Genomic DNA, 25169 nt, shown 5'->3' on the forward strand with positions numbered 1-25169 from the left:
TTCTTAGTTTTTAGTGTGTGGCCATTTTCATTTGCTTTCATCTTTGTCTCAAGTGATAACAAGAGGGTGGTTGCCAGTGGTCGCCTGAAGGTTTGTCTTAATGAGGCTGTATTGTACGTGGTATGTTGGTAATTTCTCTTTCAGACGGGAAGGGCAGATTCGTACCGGCACGCTACGGACCGAACCATCCCTGATGATAACCGAACTGTGCAAGGGGACCCCAAGGTAGCCTTACTTGAGACACGACCAGATATAAGAACACGAGAGATTTCTGCCATCACGTGACGCTCTTCTTCCATTCAGAATCTGTCCACTTTTTATTATTATTATTATTATTATTTTGAAGTGCGGTGACAGTCCAACTTTTCCCTGCCCAGCTACGTACACAAATTCGATAGAGGGAAAAATAAATAAAAAAAGAAAACACGCTTTCCCCTTCCCCCCTCCACCCTCAGAAACCTAATTTTTAACCAGACCAACTCAAAGGTTCCATACACACCAGTCCCTCCTACCTCCTTCCCCCTACACATAATTTGGTTCCCCTCGTAGCTGGGCAGCCAAAGACTTGGAGAAGTTGGCTGGAAGCTCGGCTCCCTTCTGTGCCTGTCCTCACCAGCTCTTTGTAGTCGTTGAAGGTACCTTGCTCAAGTCCACCACACCCACTCAGGAGCACTCGCTCTCCCCCCCACCCCATCCCCTCAGTATCCTCACCTTGTAATGCCTGAGTGGGAGTTGCAGCACTCCTCTCCTCCCCAGAAAGTGGGTCATTGTCACAATATTTCAGCATCAAGATTAGCCTCTGCTATTTCCCCTGTAATCTTAAACAAGCACTGTTCAATGGTTTCCCCACTATAATGGTTGTTTGATAATGAGACTTGAAATAGGTACATATTTAGATGTAAGCCTCTTTTGTTGCATTTTTTTGTTTCTGTTCTAAAAACTGTAAAGCATTATGATGTTATTTTGTTATTTTCTTGTATTGCCTGTCACTTTTCATTCTTGCCTGCCGTACCACAAGCTGTGTGTGTCAGTAATCTTGATGCCAAGACCAGTGAGACACAGGCTTGGGGTGTCGTCGGGTGAGGCCGCACACCTGCACACCCTCCCCGCGTCTTGTGTCAGCATGGGGCACACCGCTACCTTTGCACGCAACACTCATTCCCGCCTCCTCGTAGTCATGCCATTTTTTGTTGACACCCATGTTTTGTAGTATGAAGCATGCTCACTATAGTAAATTTCTTTTATTATTTTATAAGTGATATCAATTATTTACAAAGTTTTATGTGATAGTAAATAGCTTTATTAATTCCCATTATCTGCACTGTACTCATAAAGCTAAATAATTAATAATTTGCCAGTGCATTGGCTGGTAGGAACCCCTTTTACAAATGGCTGATTCCCAGTTACATATTTTTTGACAACTAAAATCCCTCAGCCTAGGTTTAATTAGTAAGCTTGGCCAGGCCAGCTGTAGTACTGGTAGCAGTGACATGCTTTGTTTTGTTGGCATTTTACACGTGTCTTGCTGTGTTTGTAGTTCAGAAGATTTTAATGGAAGTTGTGATGAGCAAATGAAAGATTCCAAACTGGTGAAGGCATTACCACTTGTGCAAAGAAGCAAAGTGTTCCCAAGCCTGACCCAAGTGAAGGGATGTACAGCTTTGTGGGACAAGCAGGTCCGCCTGCTAATTTGATGTAAAGTCCCTTTGCACCGACAAGTTAATCTTGAAGAGTGAAACAAGTACCTAAATCATCCTATTTTGGCTTGCATAACATGATTTGTTAATGCATATAAAGCATGGAAGACTAAAGCAACCCATGTCCTACTGGTTTGTCTGTATGACTGAGGTCCTCCTGTAGGAGCAGCCAAGAATGTGACAGGGAAGTGATACTGATGACCAAGACCCAGAACACCAGAATTACTTATCAAGAAATGTGACTTTACCAAATGAACTTCTACATGTTACACCAATGGGTTCAAGTTATCATTTGACAACTGCTTCTAAACTTTAGTGCCTCCCAGGAGAGTAGAACCCTCAATCGTTTGTAGGCATTGTGAAGGGGGAAGCTGAAGACAGGAAGTGTTGTATTACCTACTCACTGATGATGCCGTGTGAGTAACATGCATATCAACGATTACATAATTTGGCTCTTTTTTTCCAGATTCCTGATAATTCTGTTATTTACTATTTTTCTGTGTTTCCCTGTCCGTACTCTCCCCAGAGTGTGTTTTGTGCTCTGAATGACTGTCTCTTGAATGTGTAAAAGTTGTATTACTTGCTCCAAGGCTCCTGACCAGCCCCTCATGCCGTCCCCTTCACTCTGGGCTATCACGAACAAGTGTGAAGGGGGGGATGAGTGGAGGCTTTGCAGGGCTGTCACTGTTGTGTCTGGGAAGTTGAGTTGCTAGAAAATCCACGACGAACATAATCCTCAGTTAATTATACGTAAAAGTAGAGACAGCATCATTTGTTATGCTCATAAGACCAAGATAGTGCTTGATATATTTGCTCTTGAGGACTATGTGAGTAATGGGATTTGTGTGAGCTTGGTGGTGGTGAGGGGTAGGTGGTGCATGTTGTCTCTGCTGTCTGTAGTGTGTTGAGTGGCTGTGTGTGTCACCTGTGGCTCACCCAAACACGACTTTTGTTCTGACGTATTGCAAAGACTGCATATCTTCTGTCTTTCTCAAGAATGTTTCTTCTATATTTTAGTTTTAAGAATCTACCATACTATATACACTTGAGAACTGATTGATTTTTAAAAGTATGCTATAAAAAAGTGATTTCTTTCAACTTAATTTGTCATTGGGGAAATAAGAGAGGCAAGGACTAGTAGTGCCGAGTTTGTTTGTATTTTCTCAATACTATTTTTCACTGAACACACAAATTGAGTGGATGAATCATTTAGTAAGAGTTATTTTATTTGATTACCTTTTTGTAATTTACATTTTCAAAATAAGTCTTGTTGTTTACGTAGTTATTCCCTTTGAAGTGGAAATGGGTAGTTAACTTCTAGCAGTCCACTTTCCCTAAATATTACCCTGTTTATAGAGTCTTTTCTTGTGTCTAATCTTTTGATGTTTTGTGCAGTCCAAAAAGAAGAATGTGAAGGTAAAGAAGAAGGGGGAGAAGGATATGGACAACCTGAAGCAGGAGCTGGAGCTAGATGAACACAAAGTCCCCATCGAAGAACTCTTTCAGCGCCTCTCCGTCAACCCCGACACAGTAAGGCTTTGTACTCAGGGGAAGAGCATGTGTGCATCTCTCTCTCTCTCTCTCTCTCTCTCTCTCTCTCTCTCTCTCTCTCTCTCTCTCTCTCTCTCTCTCTCTCTCTCTCTCTCTCTCTCATTGCCAATTTCTTCCTAATAGGTGAGGTTATTATTCTCGTTTAAAATTTAAAGGATTACATTATACTGAGGCATTTATTTTTTTCTAGCTATTCATATCTTACAACAGTTTAGAGCCAGAGCACAAGTTGTCCTTTTTTATTTGCAAAAGTCTAAAAGTGAAGTCTATTTTTGGCTATCATTACTGATTTCATGACACTAGAATAAGTAGTAGGTCTGTCAGTTATCCATTCCGAATTGACTGATGAAATGTATTGTGTACCAAAGCACTAACACATGTCGTCCTCACTCAGGGTTTGACCATGGCTGAGGCTCGCCGCAGGACAGAAAGAGATGGCCCCAACGCCCTCACTCCTCCAAAGCAGACTCCGGAATGGATCAAGTTTTGCAAGAACCTGTTCGGAGGCTTCTCCTTGCTACTGTGGATTGGTGCCATCCTCTGCTTCATCGCCTACTCCATCGAGGCAGTCTCAGAGGAGGAGCCCAACAATGATAATGTAAGCCTCCACCTTTCCTTTTCCCTCGGCCCATTGTGTCATCTTAACTGAAGGGTCACTGCTCCGGGCAGGAAATATTAACAAAATTCACTTTCACTCCGGCTTCATCTCGGTTTCAAATAAAAATATACAATAAACATTTCTCTATAAAAGGTGGGTATAAATTGCAAAGCTCATTCCTATTTTCATCAAGTTTGCATATATAGGAATTCTGAATAGCAAAATATGTAAAGTATAAGTATATGAGAGGAAGGTTTTATTTCATCCAACTCTTGTTATTGATAGATACTATATTTAACCCATAAAGGGCGCAGATACACGGTGAAATCAGTTTCCTACATGGCAACGTTCTGACATTTTCCTGAAAATTGCTCATTTTCCATTATCAATTTCATGGCTCTGCCTAAGCCAAGAGCTTTAAGTTTATGAGCATTTCCTGTATCCATCCTTCCTCTTCAGTCTGCCACAAATTTGAAGTCTCTACATTATGTGGTGTTTCCGTGGTGACATGATGAAGTACAGTAAACCCTCGATATAACGGACCCGCTTACAATGGATTTCGGATATAACGGACAAGATCAGCCGGTCAGAATATTTTTTGAACCAACTGAGCCCGGTAACTACAATAACGTCTGCTAGCCACCTGCCCCTCCTCCCTTTTATCTGCTGTCCCATCCTTGGGTTACTGTAGTCATTTTTAGCCCTTCTGATGAAATGTTTTCCTTGTGGTTCTCATTTAAATGAAGTATTTACACCACAGGAAAGTGTTATGCATCAATCCAGGACGTAAATGTAATGGAAAATAGCCAAGTGTTTGTGAGTGTCAATACTGACACAGCTTAAGGGGGTCGAGGAGGGCGAAGCCCCCCTTGATGAAGCGTAGGACGGGACATGGTGGCGGCGTGTGTGGTCCATTAGAGTATTTTCACTCGCCTGACCTTGTGACGTTTTCATGACTTCACTAAGTAAACGTGGCCACCACATGTGGCAGTCTACCCTTGCTTAGGGACCAGTGAGTAAGTGAGAGCCCATGTCTCATTGGGGGATCATAGGAAATGGAGTACTCCAAATATTATTTTTCGCCCTCTGTACTGGACAGGACTTATTATGAGAGGATGGTCACTTAAGTCAGGCTTAGTTGCTCTAAAATGTGGCAGCTTTACGTGGAAACCCAGCCAACTATTAGAGGAAGAAATGGCTTTCACAAAGATACACACTGTCTACATACCTAACAATAACTACATAGTGCTTCAACAAAGACTTTATCTACATATTTAACAATAAGTGATGCTTCAGAGAGTGCCAGCATTAATCTTCACTTGTACTGCTTTCCACACAAGCTAACCCACTTTTAGGGGGTTGGTCATTCACAAAGCAAGTATCTACATACCTAACAGTAACTAATACTTGAACAATGATGTGTTTATCATATCTAATAATAACAAATGTATCAGAGGGCCAACATTCATCATCACTCATACCTACCATACAACATTAATAACTTTTGGGGCTGGACACTACAAAATCTAGTGATGAGGAATGAACTCTTAATAAAGGCTAAATAACTTGACAAACAAGTGAAAATTCACTTCACTGTCATGAAGTGTCACTAATCTTTGCTTGACACCACTGGAAAAAACTGTGAATCTGCAGGTGTATTATAGGTTGACACTGGAAGCCCCAGCCAGGACTGAGGAAACACTGTCTCTACTCATTAGTGTATGACTGAAACATCATTCCTACCTGTCATGAAGTGCTTCCCACAGACTCTCCAGTGTTCAGGGTTTGAAGTCTGGGCTCTGGAGATCTTCGATAACCAGAGACTTCTTCTTTCAGCAATCAACTCCCTCTGTTCACCTTGCCGCGTTTGTATTTCAGGCAGGCGGTAAAATGATAAACTTGGGTGTTTATCTGCCTCATTTCCACACCCAATAACACAGCAAAGATGTGGCATTTTTATTCTCAGACGGGTCACCAGTACGTGCAGTTGACACCACAAAACGAGGCTAGAAACTCGCGTCCCGGTCACTTCAGTGGCCATGAAATCTCCTCGTATGGTCTCCCAACAACAATTGGGCTGATCCCACCAACCCATAATGCACCCAGCCGCTTCTGTCCACCACGCATGTGTACTGGGGGAATACGCAGCAGGAAAAACATTAATTTACCTGGTTTTGTTCTAGTGTGTCCACTTCCGAGTGTGAGCGGTGAGTGAAATGAATAAACAGTCAGCAAGTTGAACCTCTCTGTGCGAGCTATTTTGTGGCAGTGGGCGGCGGCGGGTGCAACAGCCATTGAAAAGTCAGTCATTTAATGATTTGTGATAAACAATTATGACATTATTTCATAACACTGAAAAAAAAAGAAATTTCGTCTGCCAGTTCGGGATTGGCGCACTTGTAGAATTTTACCCGTACCCATAAACAATATGCCACCACTGTCAACCTGGCAGCCGCAGTACCTCGCAGTTCATCGTCAAGTGTGTTGTGCGGCTATAGGTGGCATGCATAAGAGTATCTTCACCATCGCAATGGGGTTACTTTCTTGATTGCCGGAAGGCCAACAAAACAACACGTGTCAGCGGAGCGGAGGCGAAGGTGGAGATGGCTTCTTCTTTTTCTTCTTTCTTTATGGGGCTAGTTAGGCCATGTCTGTCTTGCGGCACCAACGCAGAACGGGTCAACAGAAGAAGAAGAAGCGCAATTTGTTTTGTTGGCCCTCTGGTGGAGCTCGGACAGAGCTTGAACGTGACGAGTTGTGAACGCCACCTATACAGACAACGTTCAGACAACATATACAGTTAAAAAACTATATACCTACGATTATTATGTTTGTTGGTATTATTTTATATTTTTTAAATTTCCGCCGCTTATAACGGACTTTCGACATTGACGGACTTAGTTCCCCCCCGATTAGTCTGTTATATCGAGGGTTCACTGTATAGTAATTTTCACCTTGCTGCAAGCCTGTGTTCACAGCAATTGGTAGTGTGTGAGTGGCGCGGTGTGATGAGCAGCCCTTCCCCCATTGCGCTCATTCCTAAGCACCCAGGACCTGCTGCAAAGCCCCTTCATTCATATTCTGAACTTGATGACCCTAAAGGGTGGTAGGATGCATCCTCAGGGGCCTCAGCATCACTTCTACTCTCACCATATTAAGGTTGACCTAAAGGATGGCCACCAATACGAGGTTGCGCTATAACGGGGCTCTGCCTTCTGATAAATCGAGGATTTGGAGTCACTGGCCGTGGAACCTTGGGCGTGGTATCAGACAAGAAAGAACAAAAAACTCTGCTCCTACCATTGTTACAGTCATGGGAAGGAGTCTTGCTGACCCATAAATCCCCGCGCAAACTTTAAAATTATGGTGGTAAAAGGCAGATTGGAAAAACCCGTCACCCACCCTCTACCTGCCAACCGGAAAAACCCGTCACCTGTCCTTTAGTGGTTAAGCTGTTATCAGTGGTGATGAAAAACTATATAATGGTCCAGAAATTGGTATAAAACTATAATGCTTCTGAAATTTGTAACTAAATTCTTTGACAAACTAATGTTCCCTCCTCTTCAACAGCTGTACTTGGGCATTGTACTCACTGCTGTCGTGATCATCACAGGCATCTTCTCATACTACCAAGAGAGCAAAAGTTCGCGTATCATGGAGTCCTTCAAAAACCTTGTTCCTCAGGTGTGTATATGTTTGTATGTGTGTGTGTGTGTGTGAGAGAGCAGAAACTGGTTTATTGTTTAGCAGTTCATGTCACTTCTTGGTTGCACACTAGGAGGAAAGCTTTCCATGGGTGGTGTATTCACTCCTTCACCTTCATTAGTCTTTATACCAGAATTAGTGCACTGAAGATTTTTGTATTGCAGTGAAAGATTTAATATGTAGATGAAATGTGCCTCGATTGTCTATAACTATGTTTTTTTATTGTAGTTCACTTGTATGAGGGATTGGCTTGGTCAAGAAGCTCAAGGCAGTGAGTCCAGAGTTGTGGAATGTGTGGAATGGAAGACATTGAGTTGGGTTGGGGATGTAATGAGAATGAAGCAATTTAGATGGGACTAAATTGTTTTGTTTTTGCTGAATATTCTTTAACTTTAGTGATGCTGGACAAGAGTGGTTTAAAGAAGTGCTATGTTCCCTCTCCCTAAACACTGATGACTCGTGAAATTTCAAGTCTTCCGTTTCCTTTTCAGTATGCCATTGTCATCCGTGAAGGTGAGAAACAAAACGTCCAGGCTGAGGAACTCTGCTTAGGTGACATCATTGACGTCAAGTTTGGTGACCGTATCCCTGCTGATGTGCGTGTCATCGAGGCTCGAGGCTTCAAGGTAATGCAGAATTTTCTCGTGGAAGAAACAATCACATGCTGAACAAATAATTATATTTTCAATTTTGTATTGTTGTCAATGGCATATTTTATGGTGGTGACTGGTCTGGAGTTGCATGTGATCATATCAAGGAGTCAAAACACTGTCTTATGATGTGTGTCTTCCTGCAGGTCGACAACTCTTCCCTCACTGGTGAATCTGAGCCTCAGAGCCGCTCTTCGGAATTCACCTCCGAAAACCCTCTCGAGACGAAGAACCTTGCCTTCTTCTCTACCAATGCTGTTGAGGGTGAGTATCCCATTATATTAACTGATCAGATCATAGTTGTTAAAGCCAATAGAATGATACTCCATTCAGGGAGGAATTTTGTATTATAAATGTAAAACATATTTGTTTACTGCAGGTACGGCAAAGGGTATTGTAATCAACATTGGCGACAACACTGTGATGGGCCGCATTGCTGGTTTGGCCTCAGGCCTGGAGACTGGAGAGACCCCCATTGCCAAGGAAATCAGTCACTTCATCCACATCATTACTGGTGTGGCAGTCTTCCTGGGTGTTACCTTCTTCGTCATTGCCTTCATTATGGGTGAGTTCTGACACTTATTTGAGCTTCTCACCTATGTCACCTGTTTTATAAATTAATACCAAGTTGGTGGTTCTGCAAGGATATTTAAGCATTTCAAAAATTTGGTCTTGCATGTCAAAAGCTTTGTAGACAGGATGGCACAGGGCCACCCCTTTTATGATTTGTTTCCTCTTAACATAAACTGACGATGACTTGCATTTACAGGCTACCACTGGCTGGATGCTGTTGTGTTCCTCATTGGTATCATTGTGGCCAATGTACCAGAAGGTCTGCTGGCTACTGTGACTGTATGTCTCACCCTCACTGCCAAGCGTATGGCTGCCAAGAACTGCCTGGTCAAGAACTTGGAAGCTGTGGAGACCCTTGGTTCAACTTCAACCATCTGCTCTGACAAGACTGGCACCCTCACCCAGAACCGTATGACAGTCGCTCATATGTGGTTCGACAACACCATTATTGAAGCCGACACCTCTGAGGATCAGTCAGGCTGCCAGTATGACAAGAGCTCTGAAGGGTGGAAGACCCTCTCCAGGATCGCTGCTCTATGCAACCGTGCTGAGTTCAAAACTGGCCAGGAAGATGTTCCCATCCTGAAACGAGAGGTGAACGGTGATGCTTCTGAGGCAGCCCTACTGAAGTGTGTGGAACTGGCTGTTGGAGATGTCAGAGGCTGGCGTTCCCGCAACAAGAAGGTTTGTGAGATTCCCTTCAACTCCACCAACAAATACCAAGTGTCTATCCACGAGACACAGGACAAGAATGATCCTCGCTACCTCCTCGTAATGAAGGGTGCCCCCGAGAGAATCCTTGAGCGATGCTCAACCATCTTCATGAATGGTGAGGAAAAGGCTCTGGATGAGGAACTGAAGGAATCTTTCAACAATGCCTACCTTGAGCTCGGAGGTCTTGGAGAGCGTGTGCTGGGCTTCTGTGACTACATACTTCCCTCAGACAAGTATCCCCTGGGTTATCCCTTCGATGCTGATTCTGTCAATTTCCCCGTACATGGCCTCAGGTTTGTCGGACTCATGTCCATGATTGATCCTCCCCGTGCTGCTGTGCCTGATGCTGTGGCCAAGTGCCGTTCTGCTGGTATCAAGGTCATCATGGTTACTGGTGATCACCCTATCACTGCCAAGGCTATTGCCAAGTCTGTGGGTATCATTTCTGAGGGCAACGAGACTGTGGAGGACATTGCCCAGAGGCTCAACATTCCCATCAAGGAAGTTGATCCTCGTGAAGCCAAGGCTGCTGTGGTTCACGGCTCTGAGCTGAGGGACATGACTTCTGAGCAGCTTGATGATGTTCTCATCCATCACACAGAAATTGTGTTTGCCCGTACCTCTCCACAGCAGAAGCTGATCATTGTAGAGGGCTGCCAGCGCATGGGAGCCATTGTGGCCGTGACTGGAGATGGTGTGAATGACTCCCCAGCTCTCAAGAAGGCTGATATTGGTAAGTTTTGCTCAGTCTCATTCTCTTTCAAAGTTAAACAAATGTCTTCAAAAACATTTTTGAAATACTTACAATTTCCAGCCACTGACTTTACTCCCTCTTGCAGGCGTGGCCATGGGTATTGCGGGTTCCGACGTGTCCAAGCAGGCTGCTGACATGATTCTGTTGGACGACAACTTTGCCTCCATTGTCACCGGGGTGGAAGAGGGCAGGCTTATTTTTGATAACCTGAAGAAATCTATCGCCTACACCCTCACTTCCAACATCCCCGAGATCTCACCTTTCCTGTTCTTCATGATTGCCTCCGTGCCTCTTCCTCTGGGAACAGTTACCATCCTCTGCATCGATCTGGGTACTGACATGGTAAGTTCTTTGTTTACACTTCGTCACTGCTCTTTTGTGGTGCCTTTCAGTTTTTGTGAGGGATATGATTGTGTTTCTTTACAGATTGACTTTTCAATGAGAAAAGAGGAATTTCAATAGCATAGGAGATATTTTGTTGAATTATTTATTGGAACTCCTTTTAAAACTTTTCCCGCCTTTCCTTGGGTCAAACTCTGGGCTGCTGCTCGAGGGGGGTTCTCACTTAAACCAGTTCATGCCAATGAATAAAAGACTAATAGTATTGCCATGGTTGTTAACATCAAATTCATTTTCTTTCCTAAGATTCCAGCTATCTCACTAGCTTATGAAACAGCTGAGACCGATATAATGAAGAGGAGACCACGAGATCCTGTTTATGATAAACTGGTCAATGAGAGGTAGTACAGTATCTGAGTGTAAATTTGCAGAGTAATGTTGACATAGCAAAGGCATTAGAGAGTATCTGCTAAAAGAAGTGCTAAACTGGATAGCTTGTAGGAAAGATATCCTTGCAGGCTAAAGTATATACAAGTAGTCCCCTGGCTTCACTTTGGGGCAGCAGTAAGGCTGTGGCCATCATCTAGGCCAGGCATTCTTGTAGTGTATAAATTGATCTTGCTCTCCACCTCTTCTGTAGGTCCCAGCTATATCTCTCGCCTATGAAACTGCAGAGAGTGATATCATGAAACGGTACCCACGAAACCCATTCAAAGACAAACTTGTCAACGAAAGGTAAAAGAAAATGAGCCGTCTGAGGTGGATATACTGTGTTACGAGTTCGTGTTCCGGCTTCTGCAACACGGCAGGCACTCGGGTCCTGCCCATTTGACTCGCACGCAACACTTTTATTATTACTACTACCATATTTATTATTCAGTCTCACTTGATGGCTCTCAAATTTTGGCCTAAGGCCTGGTCTGTTTATGATATTTGCTTGTCACAGTTTTATCACGAGACCAAAATGAGGTGAGGTTTTTAAAACGATGCTTGACTTTCTCACATACGTTTGTTTGGGTGACAAGGTGATCTGCCACGAAACCTCTCAGTTATATATTTACAGGAAGATCTGCATGACTTTATCTCCACTTGTCTTTAAGGAAATGGCATATGAATTTATAAGGAGTTTCACAATTACAGTTTCAGAACTGATAGTATGTTAGGACAGTTTACTGGATCTCACTTCTATTTGCTTTGATTTGACTGGCTGATTTTGACTCAATGATAATGCATTATTATTATAACATGAAATTTGCAAAGTTTACTTAAGCTTTCCAGGAATGCAAAGTTTGCCACATTACTGAACACGTGATGGTCTGGCCATGCCTCCTCACTGACTGTGATGTACACTTTACTGATCCTGCTCTTACTTCTCAACCTGTAATTCTTGTCTGATTGATGCAGCTAAAGGTCTGCCTTTCTTCCTCGATTTTTCCCCATCTATCTCTGGACGCCACTGTTCAAGTGGTGTAGTTATATCAAAATCATTGGCTTAAATATGCCTGTCATCTTTTCTTAGTGAAGTACCACTGAACAGTGTCCCAGTTTTGCTCTAACACACACACTGTGTCCTCTGCACTGCCAAGTTGCTATTACTCAGAGTCACCAAGTCAAAGTAAGTCATGTCACACCTGCGACAGCTAAGCAGCAGCAGCATCAAGGGTGGAGTGGAGTGGTGGCAAGGTGGTACCTGACTAGAGCCAACCATATATTTCCTTTCCATCACCCATCCCTTGCTCTGCTTCAGACACTCGGTGCACTTCATTAAGACAGAGGCAGGTGCTTAATTATTCTGATAATGAAGGCTAAAAGAAAATTAATTGTGATTGATTTGTATTGAACCATTTGATATTTTAAAGTTTGTCCTCCCTTCACCCTACAAGACTGTGGTAAAGTAGCTGGGGACTTTTTTGTTGGTGTAGTTTTACCTTCCTTAACCAAATTCAGCCATCCAATTTTGAAACTGAAATTTATCAGATATAATTCATGCTCCCTTGGCTCCCATATATCCCTTTTAACTGTAGCTGTCATACCTTCTAACTCACTATCATGCTCCTCTCATGACCATCAGCTGCAGGTCATAGCCCACTCATCCATCCTTCATCCTGTCATTGCTGCCAAGTGGTGGTGGTTGTGGCGGTGGTGGTGCTGCACCTCACCCTCCATTGTTCCACTAATATGCACTAGTGACCATTGCCACTGCAGTGTGTAGAAGCTGGTGACACACCTCTCCATCGCACAATTTGAGCCGTTCTCAGTGAAGGTGCAAAATCCAAGGCACATTTTAGTGGTCAGCCCCCAATACATAGTAATACATAGTAATGCAGTGATTGTGCCAAATCCCATGCCTGGATTTTCCACCTTTTGCCAGCGGTGTTTGTGTGTTGGCCTGCCATGCATGCCATTATCATCACGACAGTGTCCTGCCTTCAGAGTTCACTCCTTATGTATCTGGTCTCATATCTGTCTTTTTTTTTTTTTTTTTCTCCTTTTGTCTGCCTCTTGTCCTGTGCCGGTCATGACAGGTCCCAGCCATTTCCCTTGCCTATGAAGCGGCTGAATCTGATATTATGAAGCGTCAGCCCCGAAATCCGTTCACCGACAAGCTTGTGAACGAGAGGTAACGTGTACAGGTTCTCTCACTTTCCCTTCCACTCTTTTTCTCACGTCTCTTCCCACCTCACTCCTGAGCTCCTAGCTTCACCTCGGTCCAGAAATGAACGGTCAACCTCTGCATGACTCTTTGTTTCCTCTTAGCCAAACCAACAACGGGTGCCGTGGAAGCTTAGGATTTGCCTGGTGACTCTCTTAAGATAGCATCAACTTGAGACCCTCAGAATTAGAACGATAGCACAGCTGGCTGATGAACTTAATTGATAACACTACCAGGGACATGAGGCACTTGTCCAAGTCAATTTTTTGTTCATGTGTTTCACTTGACGCTTGGAGAATGTTGTTTGTCTCGCTCTCTTGCCCAGTTGTGTCTCCTGTCCCTTGTGGCAGCACCGCACGGGAGTAGCAAGGTACTGAGGGCCCGATGGCCGACACTTAGTACCAGTAGCACGACCCCAACGGACAGAGCAGATCTCTGTACTTTTCTCCTTATTTATCCTTGCACTTACGTATTTTCAGATTATTCCGTAATTCAAGCATCTGTCGGTAGATGTTCACCCTTTTCTTTTTTGTTTGCTCCTGTTATATTTTGTATGTTCCTTGTTTTGCAATAATTGTAACCTTGTACCTTTGGTTAATATTTAGGTGCCTGCCATTTCCCTTGCCTATGAAGAAGCTGAGTCAGATATTATGAAGCGCCAGCCCCGCAATCCCTTCACGGACAAGCTCGTGAACGAGAGGTAATGTCTGGCACGCAGTTATGGCTGCCACTCCTCTATTATTAACAACTACTGCTACAGTTACTACTTCTACCACTAATGCTGCTACTATTACTGCTACTGCTAACACTTCTCAAATACTAAAAGTTTCCTCAAGACTAAAATAATAAATATATCTTAACTGTTTGCCCTTGATGTGTAGGGGGGTGAGGAAGGGGGTATGGTTGCAAAATCACTCCATGCACTTGATATGGATGCAGGTTTTTTTCTGTGCTTTGTACTTTATTTTCTGCATGGGCTATTTGTACGGTTGTAACTAACAAAAGTTTTTAAACATCTGGAATACATTTTTCATAACTAAAAAAGTGGAAGCATGTAGTGGGGTTGAAATTGACTAAATCCTGTGAACTCTGTGAATAGTGAATTAGGACTGTCAACTCTAGCTGTAAAATTGCTTTAGGTGTTTCTTGAATGTATAATCTCCCACATCAGACTTCTCAGTAAGGGCTGGAAGACAGGGATGTGTGTGCAAGGGTTGGGCACAGCAGTGAGTGGGCAGGTGAGGTGCTGTGCGATGCTGCTCCTCAGAGTCAGCATAAATCAATGCCCTCACAATACAGGCTGGCCAGGAGATGGCTTGAGTAATTCATAGTTTCACAGGAAACCACGTATGCAATTTCTTTTGCACCTTTTTGCTTTTTGCTTTATTATTTTTTTCAATGGCACATGGAAATTGACTTCAGCACAGTCTGGAGGCTGTCTCAGGGCTCCCCTAAGGCTACGTGATTCACCTCAACACTAAGTTCATGTTTCATGTGACACTGCTAGTGTGCGATGTGTAGTGTGCACAGTGGTCGCATGACTTGCCAGGGCAGGCTATTGGTGTGCTGGGCAGGCATTTTTGCATGAGTGCCACCAGCTAAGAATATTGCAGTGTGTAGGAATCCCTCCCGTACCCCATTGCTGGTGCTTTCGTTGTTGTGAGTGCAGGAGACACTGTAAGGCGCCAGTGCTCTGTGCTCACCTGGACTGCAGACCCACATGGGGAGGGTGTACAGGCGGCTTGTGAGTCTGCTGCCAGAAATGCTTGTGTTGTGGCCATGACTGTGTAGGAGCCCATGTTGTGTGCATTACTGTATGGTGACAGGTGTAGATAGATGGCGCTTTTAGAACAGTAAATGCAATGCAATCTGTCCATCTACATCAACACCAGTTGGTGGTCTTCAGTGGGGAGAGGCTGCAGCCAGGAGTGGTGAGCATCATGCTTGGACACAAGATCCAAGGACATTGCCTTGAGATAAGTGTGCCACTCCCACATTGCCCTCTGCTCCCACTTGAGCCCCCTGGTGTAGCCTTCCACATCATGATCAGTAAGGGACAGCTCTGTTCATCGCCACCCCATCCTCATGGACGTATTCCCGCGCTGTCCAGATTTGACGCTAATTTTCCGTAAATTTTTATATGAATGCGCAGGTCCCGGCCATTTCCCTGGCCTATGAGGCTGCTGAATCAGACATTATGAAGCGCCAGCCACGAGACCCGTGGCACGACAAGCTCGTGAATTACAGGTGAGCCGCCACGCCCACACAGGTGTTCCCACAAGTCCGTACTCCTTTGTTGCTGTGTATCGAGAATGTCTCTCTTGATGTTGCAGGTGAAGGCGCCAGGCTGAGCTGTTTTTGGTGTTTAGATCCTCTCGCTACAAAATGTGTAAATAGACATGTACACATAATGTTTGAGGGAAATGCATCAACAGATCATACAAAGTATCCACTGTCTGTGTACAACTACTTCTTTTCATGGAATGCTGCTCGTCATGCCCTTGTGTACCTAACTGCAGCTACTTGTCCCAAACTTACATGTCACTTGGGCAAATCCCTCTAAGACTCGCACATGTCATTTAGAGATAGACTGGGGAAGTTGAAGTCTTTGTCACCGTTTACATTGTTGTCTTACAACTGTGCTGTGCCCAACCAGGTGTGGGGTCCACTGTACTGTCTCAACACTCACTGATAGACCATTGCTAACCCTCTCCCTAAAATGTCCACTCCATGCCCCTCCTGCACTGTGTCCACTATTTTGACTGGATTGTCTTAAAAGTGGATTTGTGTGTGCACTGCATTCATTTATTTGTATCTTTATTCAAACTTGAGTATGGCCTGGAAGCACCATACAGACGACCTCTGAGTCCTGTGATGTGTCTCGTGCTCCAACCTCTGTACTTGGTACTGACTTGTTAACCCTCTGCATGGCCAGTGAGTGCATGCTCTATTATTGAAAGGGAAACTTGTAGACGTGCCAAGAAACAAGCAAGCCTGGAGGGGCAGCCAGTCTGGTAAGGCAGCGCTCGCAAGGGAAGTTATATCATCAATCTTAATAGTAGAATTAAATAATAAAGTTGAATCCATTCAGCTTCTGTTAACTACTCTTGTAATAATGTATAACAACTTGAGTCCTTTAACTTGCTGCCTCAAAAGTACTGTTCTTAGACTAGAAAACTCTTGTTCAAGCAATCGCAGAGGTGAATGGTAACTACCTTGTCCTGTCTATTTGACTTGGCTTAATACTAACCAGGAATTCCAGGATTCTTTTGAGTATGGTGTAGGAGTATTTTTGAATCATAGTTCTAACACAGTAGAAAAAGAAATCATAAAATTAACTGTAATTGAAGTATTAAGAATAAACTCAATTTAAAAGCTTGAAAGAGAAACAATACTGCAGCTGGTACCTCAGTGCTGACTTTCATCCTCCACCTTTATGTAAAGTAATCGGTTTTATTCCTGTGGCACAGACTCATCTCCATGGCCTACGGTCAGATCGGCATGATCCAGGCCCTGGCCGGCTTCTATGTATACTTCGTCATCATGGCTGAGAATGGCTTCCTGCCTCCCAAACTCTTTGGCATCCGTGAGCAGTGGGACTCCAAGGCCATCAACGATCTGGAGGATCACTATGGCCAAGAATGGGTGAGTCACTGTTCCATGATTTGATAAGGCCCAGGGAGGAGTTGGGAAACAACTGTTGAACATCAATAATCTCTGGACTGTAAAATAAGTTGGCTGTGAACTATGAATGCTCCCATAACATCACAGCCACAGGCAATTGTGTTTATTTAACTTTTGGACACTGAAAATGGTTATTCAGATTTTGTCAGTCAATTTGCTCTTTACTTATTGTGCAATTCCTATCACAGACCTACCACGACCGCAAGGTCCTTGAGTACACCTGCCACACTGCATTCTTTGTGGCCATCGTGGTGGTGCAGTGGGCTGACTTGATCATCTGTAAGACCCGCCGTAACTCCATTCTTCACCAGGGCATGAAGTAAGTTCTTCAGCTGTATAATTAGTAATGCTGACTTGATTCCGGGTAATTCTGACTTCACAAAACTTTACTTCATTATTTTATAAAATGAAATCAAATTAAAGTGAAATATTGATATAAATTAATTCAATATTATCTCAAAAGAATGGATGGTCAGTGAATTATTCCTCCCTCAGGAACATGGTGCTTAACTTTGGGCTGTGCTTCGAGACCACACTGGCTGCCTTCCTCTCCTACACCCCAGGCATGGACAAGGGTCTGAGGATGTACCCACTCAAGTGAGTTGTCGTGGTCACTGTGATTCCCATTGTGTTGTTCAGCAGAATGGGGACTTTGTAAAAAGGGTGTTCAAAGTCAAATAGGAAAGTTGGGGGGTTACGGGGAGACCACTGATAAAAGTGAAAGATAGGATTCAGAAGTACATGAGAGGTGACAAGGGGTGAACCATTACAAAAATGAAGAATATAAAGAGGAAGAACTGATATAGCAGCTACATCACTTTCAGATATAGATATTTATATACATAGATGTGTGGTCATTTAGTGTCATAAGGATTGTATTCAACAACTGTCCTTTGCCTTCTTCAGGTTCTATTGGTGGCTGCCGGCTCTGCCCTTCTCATTACTCATCTTCGTGTACGACGAGTGTCGCCGGTTCGTGCTGCGCAGGAACCCTGGTGGCTGGGTGGAGATGGAGACCTATTATTAAGGTTTGTAGCGAGCACAAGTTTACAAGAGCTCAAGAGTGTGGCCACCACCAGCAGCCTCCTCCCTCACAGCCAGCACTTGCATCACCATCACTCCTCCTTGATGTCTGAGGATTGGAACTGTTGTAATATACCCCTAAAAAGAAAAGCTATACAGTTAGGAGCCTGAGAATCTAGAACAACCAAGTGTTGGTGGCTCAGTAATGTGCTCTGTCATATGATTCCATTGTTTATTTCCTTGTTACTTACTGGGGATTTTAATGTCATTATGGTTGTTTCTAATTTCCCCCATTGTTATATATAAGATTTACAGTAAGTAACACTGAAATATTTGTACAGAATCCTGGTGAAAGCATGTATTAAAGACAAAAAGTGACATAAAAAAATGCAGGAAACTTGGACTGAGGCGCCTGAGCCTCGCCTGGCCAGGGTGCAGGTGTGAGAAAGCAGGGAGTTCTGGAGGGCCACTATAAAAAATAGATATATATATATATATTTAATATTAATAACTAATACAAAAATATATATTATAAATTATAGTCTATATATATTCATTGACACAGCCCATACCTTACAAGCAGACCCAGAGATGCATGGACTTGGTTGTGCAGCACGTGTATGCGCAGACACGCACGTGCTTGCACACACACGCACACACACACACACACACACACACGCACACACACACACACATACGTACACACATGTATGTATGGCTCAAGAAATATTAAAATGAAAAAGCCCGCTGTGGTGTTTAGATGGAAAACTTTGGTTTCTTACACAAGTAGCCCTGGCAAGTTTGTCTCATCTGTTAACTTTTGTGTAAATTTTAGTGCACATGAGTAGAAGTGTGATGGCTACGGAAGTGCAGCCAAAAAACAAGTGTAAAAAATGTGTAGATAGTGTGTAGACAGCCCCTGATCTTCATAAGACGACCTATAGTTTGCAAGAAAGTTTTCATAATCCACCATTCGGAATCAACTTGTTACAGCTGTCCTGCTCAAACCTTCTCCCATGTTCGTTGGTTCATGTTTTAATGCTTAGGTTTATTTTATGTTCTCCCTCAATCAGTGGATATGTATTAACATTTTTACATATGTGCAGTAAAATCTGAAAGATAATACATTTTAACTTAAAAAATAACTGTGTAATTTAATTTGATCCCTTCTATAGTAATGCCTTATCTTCTCAAATTGCTTTGGTTTTTAAATTTATTAAAACCATTTTATTGGGTCGGTAACATTCCACACTCCAGTACAGCTTTGCACATGGAATTTGCTTTTGTTTTAGAAGCCGGTCATTGGTAGAAGTAGGATTTTTCATCTAGCTCTTAGGTTAGCAAAAATTCATAGCTCCACTCTTTATGCTTTGTATCTTGAGAGCGAAGCCGGTTTAGAATGAGCGCATGATATAGGACGAATGCATGACTACAGTGTAATGCAATTACCGAACATTTTTTCCTTCATTGTTAACCAAAGAGCATTCATCATACAAAATTGAGCCTTCTACCTCTGTAGTTCCTGCTCAGCTTCTACCAAGTCATGTTGAAGCTTAGTTTTTGATGTAAACCTGTGTAGTTTGTGGCCACACAAATTATGATGAGTGGTTGAAATACCTGGTTGTCTAATGCTGACCATTCAGAATGAATCTCGTGGACAACAATACTGTTATGTGTTTACCACAAAAACTGTGCTAAAATCTAGCTGCCAGGTGTAGGACCTTGTTGTTTTAGATTTTATTTGATCCTACTGTATATGTCTGGTGATGGAGTCTTGTGGTGAAGACTCGTGACAAGCAAGGAACCATTGCCTCTGCGGGACCTGCAGCAACACTGTGGTTCAGTGTGTTAGCCAAATACAGTGTGATTTCATGCTTGTCATCCTTCCAAGCTTCGTACTAAAGCAACTAGCTGTGGGTCGGCCTTTGTACATAGGAGATAAAAGATATCATAATAATTATTGATAAGAGTAATATTAAATATCATGGCAACTATATCTTGTTATAAAGCAGCACTGTCACTTAGACTTTATTTTCCTGAAGGAGGCAGGGAGGGGGCGCCTGACATCACGGGGGCAGCAGCGCTCTGCTGCTCCCTCTTGCTTCCCTGCCTCAGTTTCCATTTTTCGTGAGGAAGAAATTTTGGAAAATGATCACATTTTATTTTGGAGAAAGTTAAAACATTTGGATCCACTTCAAATACTGGATTCAACAATAAAGTGTTCAGAAATTTGTTAATTTTTTTTCCACCTGGCAGTCGGGGAAGTCGGGCAAGCGGCCACACTGCCGGACAGTTCCTCGGACAGTGGTCTGCCTGGCCACTGGGCTGTCCCAAGGTCTTACATGTAGCCGATAGATACAGACTGACAAAATATACACCCACCACGTCCTTCAGCAATGCCAGAAAGTTTGAGGCAGCAACCTTTCCTCAGTTAGGCTCACATGAGGGTGCCCACACTCTCCCGCTGTGGATCTGCACCCACCTGTAGAAGTCATGCCATGGAGGCCAAGGTGACAATATTCATGGAAGGTCATTTTTCTAAGGCGACGTGAAAGAACTCTTTCACCAGGTCTTGTATGGTTTCAGGGAAGTGGCTCGTCAATATGGCCCAAGCATTTCACTTTTTTCAGTAATTTCCTAAGCTCTTATTTTTCAGTTAAGAAGACAGACCAAATGTAAATAATACCCACAGAATGTTGCTTCGATCAAAGAAAAGCCAAAATGAGTGATGCAACTTACAGTAATTTTAGAGTTGTCTTTCTTCTCCTCTTGTGGAGGTACCAAGTCCTGGGGCTGGTGCACACGGCCCACTCAGCACACAGTGAAGCTAAGCACAGTTGTCGCTCATTCACGTCAGCACTGAAGTCATGGTGAGAGCTCTGTTTATACACTAGTACTGGCTAATATTTATTGATACCATGCTGGACAAACAGTTCAGAGGGTGCCTGTTATTGTGAGGGGCCAAGAAAAAATTGTGGCATGCAAATTTGTAAAAACTTTAAACTTGGCCATCTCATCTTTATTTGTCTTCTGTTGTACTTGAACAAAAAAGGTCAATAGTTTTTTTTTAACTTAGCAATCTTAACTTTTCTGCCTGTTCTGTTTTTCATGAGGAACATAACTGGCTGACTAACTGACAAAACATTAAACTTGGTAATACAAACTTTTGTGCCTGTTCTTCTGTTCTTCATGAGAAAAGAAAACTGGCTTGCAGATATTTTAAACTAGCTAACTTACATTTTTCTGCCTGTTCTTCATGAGGAACAGAAACAAAAATGGCCAAAAGTCTTATAAACTTGCTAACCAAAGTTTTTCTGCCTTATCTTCTGTTCTTTAAGAGGGGCAGAAAATTATGTGATCCTAGAATTTGTATAAACCCATTCAACTTGTCAATCTCAATTTCCCACCTGTTCTTCTGTTCTATATGAGAGGCAGAAAAGAAATTGTGACCTACAGACTTGTAAAGCTTATTAAAACTTGCCAATCTTAACCTTTCTGCTAAATTAAGCTTCCCATTTCTATCCCCTGCTGTGTCCTTCCCTCATACATAACTGGCGCCACTATAAAAGAAATTTGCCTGCGCTACGACCGGCTTAGGCCGACCATCTGGCCCTTGAAGAAAGCCTACTGGTGCAATAGGCAGGAATGTAAAAAAAAAAAAAAAAAAAAAAAAGTACGTTCAGCCCAAGGGTTCGTGGAGGCTCCTTAGTTCAGCCCAACACCCAGGGAAAGTCACGTCTTGGTGTAGAAGGTAGATGATCAGCGAGGTGAGGCTGTCAGACAAGCACCACACCTGTCCATCCCTGCAAGGATATATGATGGTGTAAGAGAACTTAGTCAGCTTTCCATACTTTCAAGGTGACAAAGAAAACTCGATTAGCTTTACAGTGATAAAGAAAACTGTCAGCTTTCCAAACTCCAGCTGATAAAGAAAATCCTTTAGCTTAACGGTGGGAAAGAAAACTCGATTAGCGTTAAGACTTTCCGCTGATAAATTTGATTAGCTTTCCAGGTGATAAGGAAAACTTGATTAGCTTTCCAGGTGATAAGGAAAACTTGATTAGCTTTCTAGGTGATAAGGAAAACTTGATTAGCTTTCCAGGTGATAAGGAAAACTCATTTAGCTTTCCAGGCAATAATGGAAACTTGATTAGCTTTACAGGTGATAAGGAAAACTTGATTAGCTTTACAGGTGATAACTGATAAGGAAAACTCGATTAGCTTTCCAGGTGATAAGGAAAACTCGATAAGCTTTCCAGGTGATAAGGAAAACTCGATTAGCTTTCCAGGTGATAAGGAAAACTTGATTAGCTTTCCAGGTGATAAGGAAAACTCGATTAGCTTTCCAGGTGATAAGGAAAACTTGATTAGCTTTCCAGGTGATAAGGAAAACTCGATTAGCTTTCCAGGTGATAAGGAAAACTCGATTAGCTTTCCAGGTGATAAGGAAAACTTGATTAGCTTTCCAGGTGATAAGGAAAACTCGATTAGCTTTCCAGGTGATAAGGAAAACTCGATAAGCTTTCCAGGTGATAAGGAAAACTTGATTAGCTTTCCAGGTGATAAGGAAAACTTGATTAGCTTTCCAGGTGATAAGGAAAACTTGATTAGCTTTCCAGGTGATAAGGAAAACTCGATAAGCTTTCCAGGTGATAAGGAAAACTTGATTAGCTTTCCAGGTGATAAGGAAAACTCGATTAGCTTTCCAGGTGATAAGGAAAACTTGATTAGCTTTCCAGGTGATAAGGAAAACTTGATAAGCTTTCCAGGTGATAAGGAAAACTTGATTAGCTTTCCAGGTGATAAGGAAAACTTGATTAGCTTTCCAGGTGATAAGGAAAACTTGATAGGCTTTCCAGGTGATAAGGAAAACTTGATTAGCTTTCCAGGTGATAAGGAAAACTCGATAAGCTTTCTAGGTGATAAGGAAAACTTGATTAGCTTTCCAGGTGATAAGGAAAACTCATTTAGCTTTCCAGGCAATAATGGAAACTTGATTAGCTTTACAGGTGATAAGGAAAACTTGATTAGCTTTACAGGTGATAACTGATAAGGAAAACTCGATTAGCTTTCCAGGTGATAAGGAAAACTCGATAAGCTTTCCAGGTGATAAGGAAAACTCGATTAGCTTTCCAGGTGATAAGGAAAACTCGATAAGCTTTCCAGGTGATAAGGAAAACTCGATTAGCTTTCCAGGTGATAAGGAAAACTTGATTAGCTTTCCAGGTGATTAGGAAAACTCGATAAGCTTTCCAGGTGATAAGGAAAACTTGATTAGCTTTCCAGGTGATAAGGAAAACTCGATTAGCTTTCCAGGTGATAAGGAAAACTTGATTAGCTTTCCAGGTGATTAGGAAAACTCGATAAGCTTTCCAGGTGATAAGGAAAACTTGATTAGCTTTCCAGGTGATAAGGAAAACTTGATTAGCTTTCCAGGTGATAAGGAAAACTTGATTAGCTTTCCAGGTGATAAGGAAAACTCGATAAGCTTTCCAGGTGATAAGGAAAACTTGATTAGCTTTCCAGGTGATAAGGAAAACTTGATTAGCTTTCCAGGTGATAAGGAAAACTTGATTAGCTTTCCAGGTGATAAGGAAAACTTGATTAGCTTTCCAGGTGATAAGGAAAACTCGATAAGCTTTCCAGGTGATAAGGAAAACTTGATTAGCTTTCCAGGTGATAAGGAAAACTCGATAAGCTTTCCAGGTGATAAGGAAAACTTGATTAGCTTTCCAGGTGATAAGGAAAACTTGATAGGCTTTCCAGGTGATAAGGAAAACTTGATAGGCTTTCCAGGTGATAAGGAAAACTTGATTAGCTTTCCAGGTGATAAGGAAAACTCGATAAGCTTTCCAGGTGATAAGGAAAACTTGATTAGCTTTCCAGGTGATAAGGAAAACTCGATTAGCTTTCCAGGTGATAAGGAAAACTTGATTAGCTTTCCAGGTGATAAGGAAAACTTGATAAGCTTTCCAGGTGATAAGGAAAACTTGATTAGCTTTCCAGGTGATAAGGAAAACTTGATTAGCTTTCCAGGTGATAAGGAAAACTTGATAGGCTTTCCAGGTGATAAGGAAAACTTGATTAGCTTTCCAGGTGATAAGGAAAACTTGATTAGCTTTCCAGGTGATAAGGAAGACCCGATAGGCTTTCCAGGTGATAAGGAAAACTTGATAAGCTTTCCAGGTGATAAGGAAAACTCGATAAGCTTTCCAGGTGATAAGGAAAACTCAATTAGCTTTCCAGGTGATAAGGAAAACTTAATTAGCTTTCCAGGTGATAAGGAAAACTTAATTAGCTTTCCAGGTGATAAGGGAAACTCGATTAGCTTTACAGGTGGTAAGGAAAATTGGATTAGCTTTCCAGGTGATAAGGAAAACTCGATTAGCTTTCCAGGTAATAAAGAAAACTCGATTAGCTTTCCAGGTAATAAAGAAAACTCGATTAGCTTTCCAGGTGATAAGGAAAACTCGATTAGCTTTACAGGTGGTAAGGAAAATTGGATTAGCTTTCCAGGTGATAAGGAAAACTTGATTAGCTTTCCAGGTGATAGGGAAAACTTGATCAAATTAAAAAAGTTGAATTTCAAATTAAAAAAGTTGAATTTCAAATTTAAAAAGTTGAATTTCAAATAAAAAAAGTTGCATTTCAAATTTAAAAAATTGAATTTCAAATTAAAAAGTTGAATTTCAAATTTGAAAAGTTGAAGTTTCAAAACTTATATATATATATATATATATATATATATATATATATATATATATATATATATATATATATATATATATATATATATATATATATATATATATATATATATATATATATATATATATATATATATATATATATATATATATATATATATATATATATATATACATATATATATATATATATTTATATATATATATATATATATATATATATATATATATATATATATATATATATATGATAAGTTTGTGGATGTATGAATTTATGCATGTATGTATGCACATATATCTCTTTTTATGACTTGCACTTCATCTATTAATTTGAACTTCAACTTTTTAAATTTGAAATTCAACTTTTTTAATTTGAAATTCAACTTTTAAAATTGAATTTCAACTTCTTTAATTTGAATTTCAACTTTTTAAATTTGAAATTCAACTCTTTTGATTTGAAATTCAACTTTTTTAATTTGAATTTCAATTTTTTTATTTGAATTTCAACTTTTTTAATTTGA

General features: G+C 41.7%; 1 protein-coding gene across 9 annotated transcripts in view; it reads left to right on the forward strand.

Moving 5' to 3' along the window:
• Positions 1-20172, forward strand: part of LOC127005145 (sodium/potassium-transporting ATPase subunit alpha-like) — a 152401-nt gene extending 132229 nt beyond the window's left edge. For 4 of the 9 annotated variants that reach the window (XM_050873767.1, XM_050873769.1, XM_050873768.1 and 1 more), the window contains 13 exons: positions 3093-3227; positions 3643-3846; positions 7417-7530; positions 8043-8177; positions 8348-8465; positions 8581-8766; positions 8971-10221; positions 10328-10584; positions 13840-13934; positions 16705-16879; positions 17107-17237; positions 17414-17515; positions 17825-20172. In XM_050873767.1, the coding sequence (XP_050729724.1) occupies positions 3093-3227; positions 3643-3846; positions 7417-7530; positions 8043-8177; positions 8348-8465; positions 8581-8766; positions 8971-10221; positions 10328-10584; positions 13840-13934; positions 16705-16879; positions 17107-17237; positions 17414-17515; positions 17825-17945 (3024 nt within the window). In that variant the 3' untranslated portion in view covers positions 17946-20172. Of the gene's footprint in view, positions 1-144; positions 226-3092; positions 3228-3642; positions 3847-7416; positions 7531-8042; positions 8178-8347; positions 8466-8580; positions 8767-8970; positions 10222-10327; positions 10585-11221; positions 11317-13106; positions 13202-13839; positions 13935-15386; positions 15482-16704; positions 16880-17106; positions 17238-17413; positions 17516-17824 lie in introns of all 9 variants that reach the window. The other 5 variants (XM_050873762.1, XM_050873766.1, XM_050873764.1 and 2 more) reach the window with 4 other exon arrangements.
• Positions 20173-25169: the final 4997 nt, after the last annotated feature.

Source organism: Eriocheir sinensis, chromosome 29, assembly GCF_024679095.1.
Source record: "Eriocheir sinensis breed Jianghai 21 chromosome 29, ASM2467909v1, whole genome shotgun sequence".
NCBI classification, from domain to species: Eukaryota; Metazoa; Arthropoda; class Malacostraca; order Decapoda; family Varunidae; genus Eriocheir; species Eriocheir sinensis.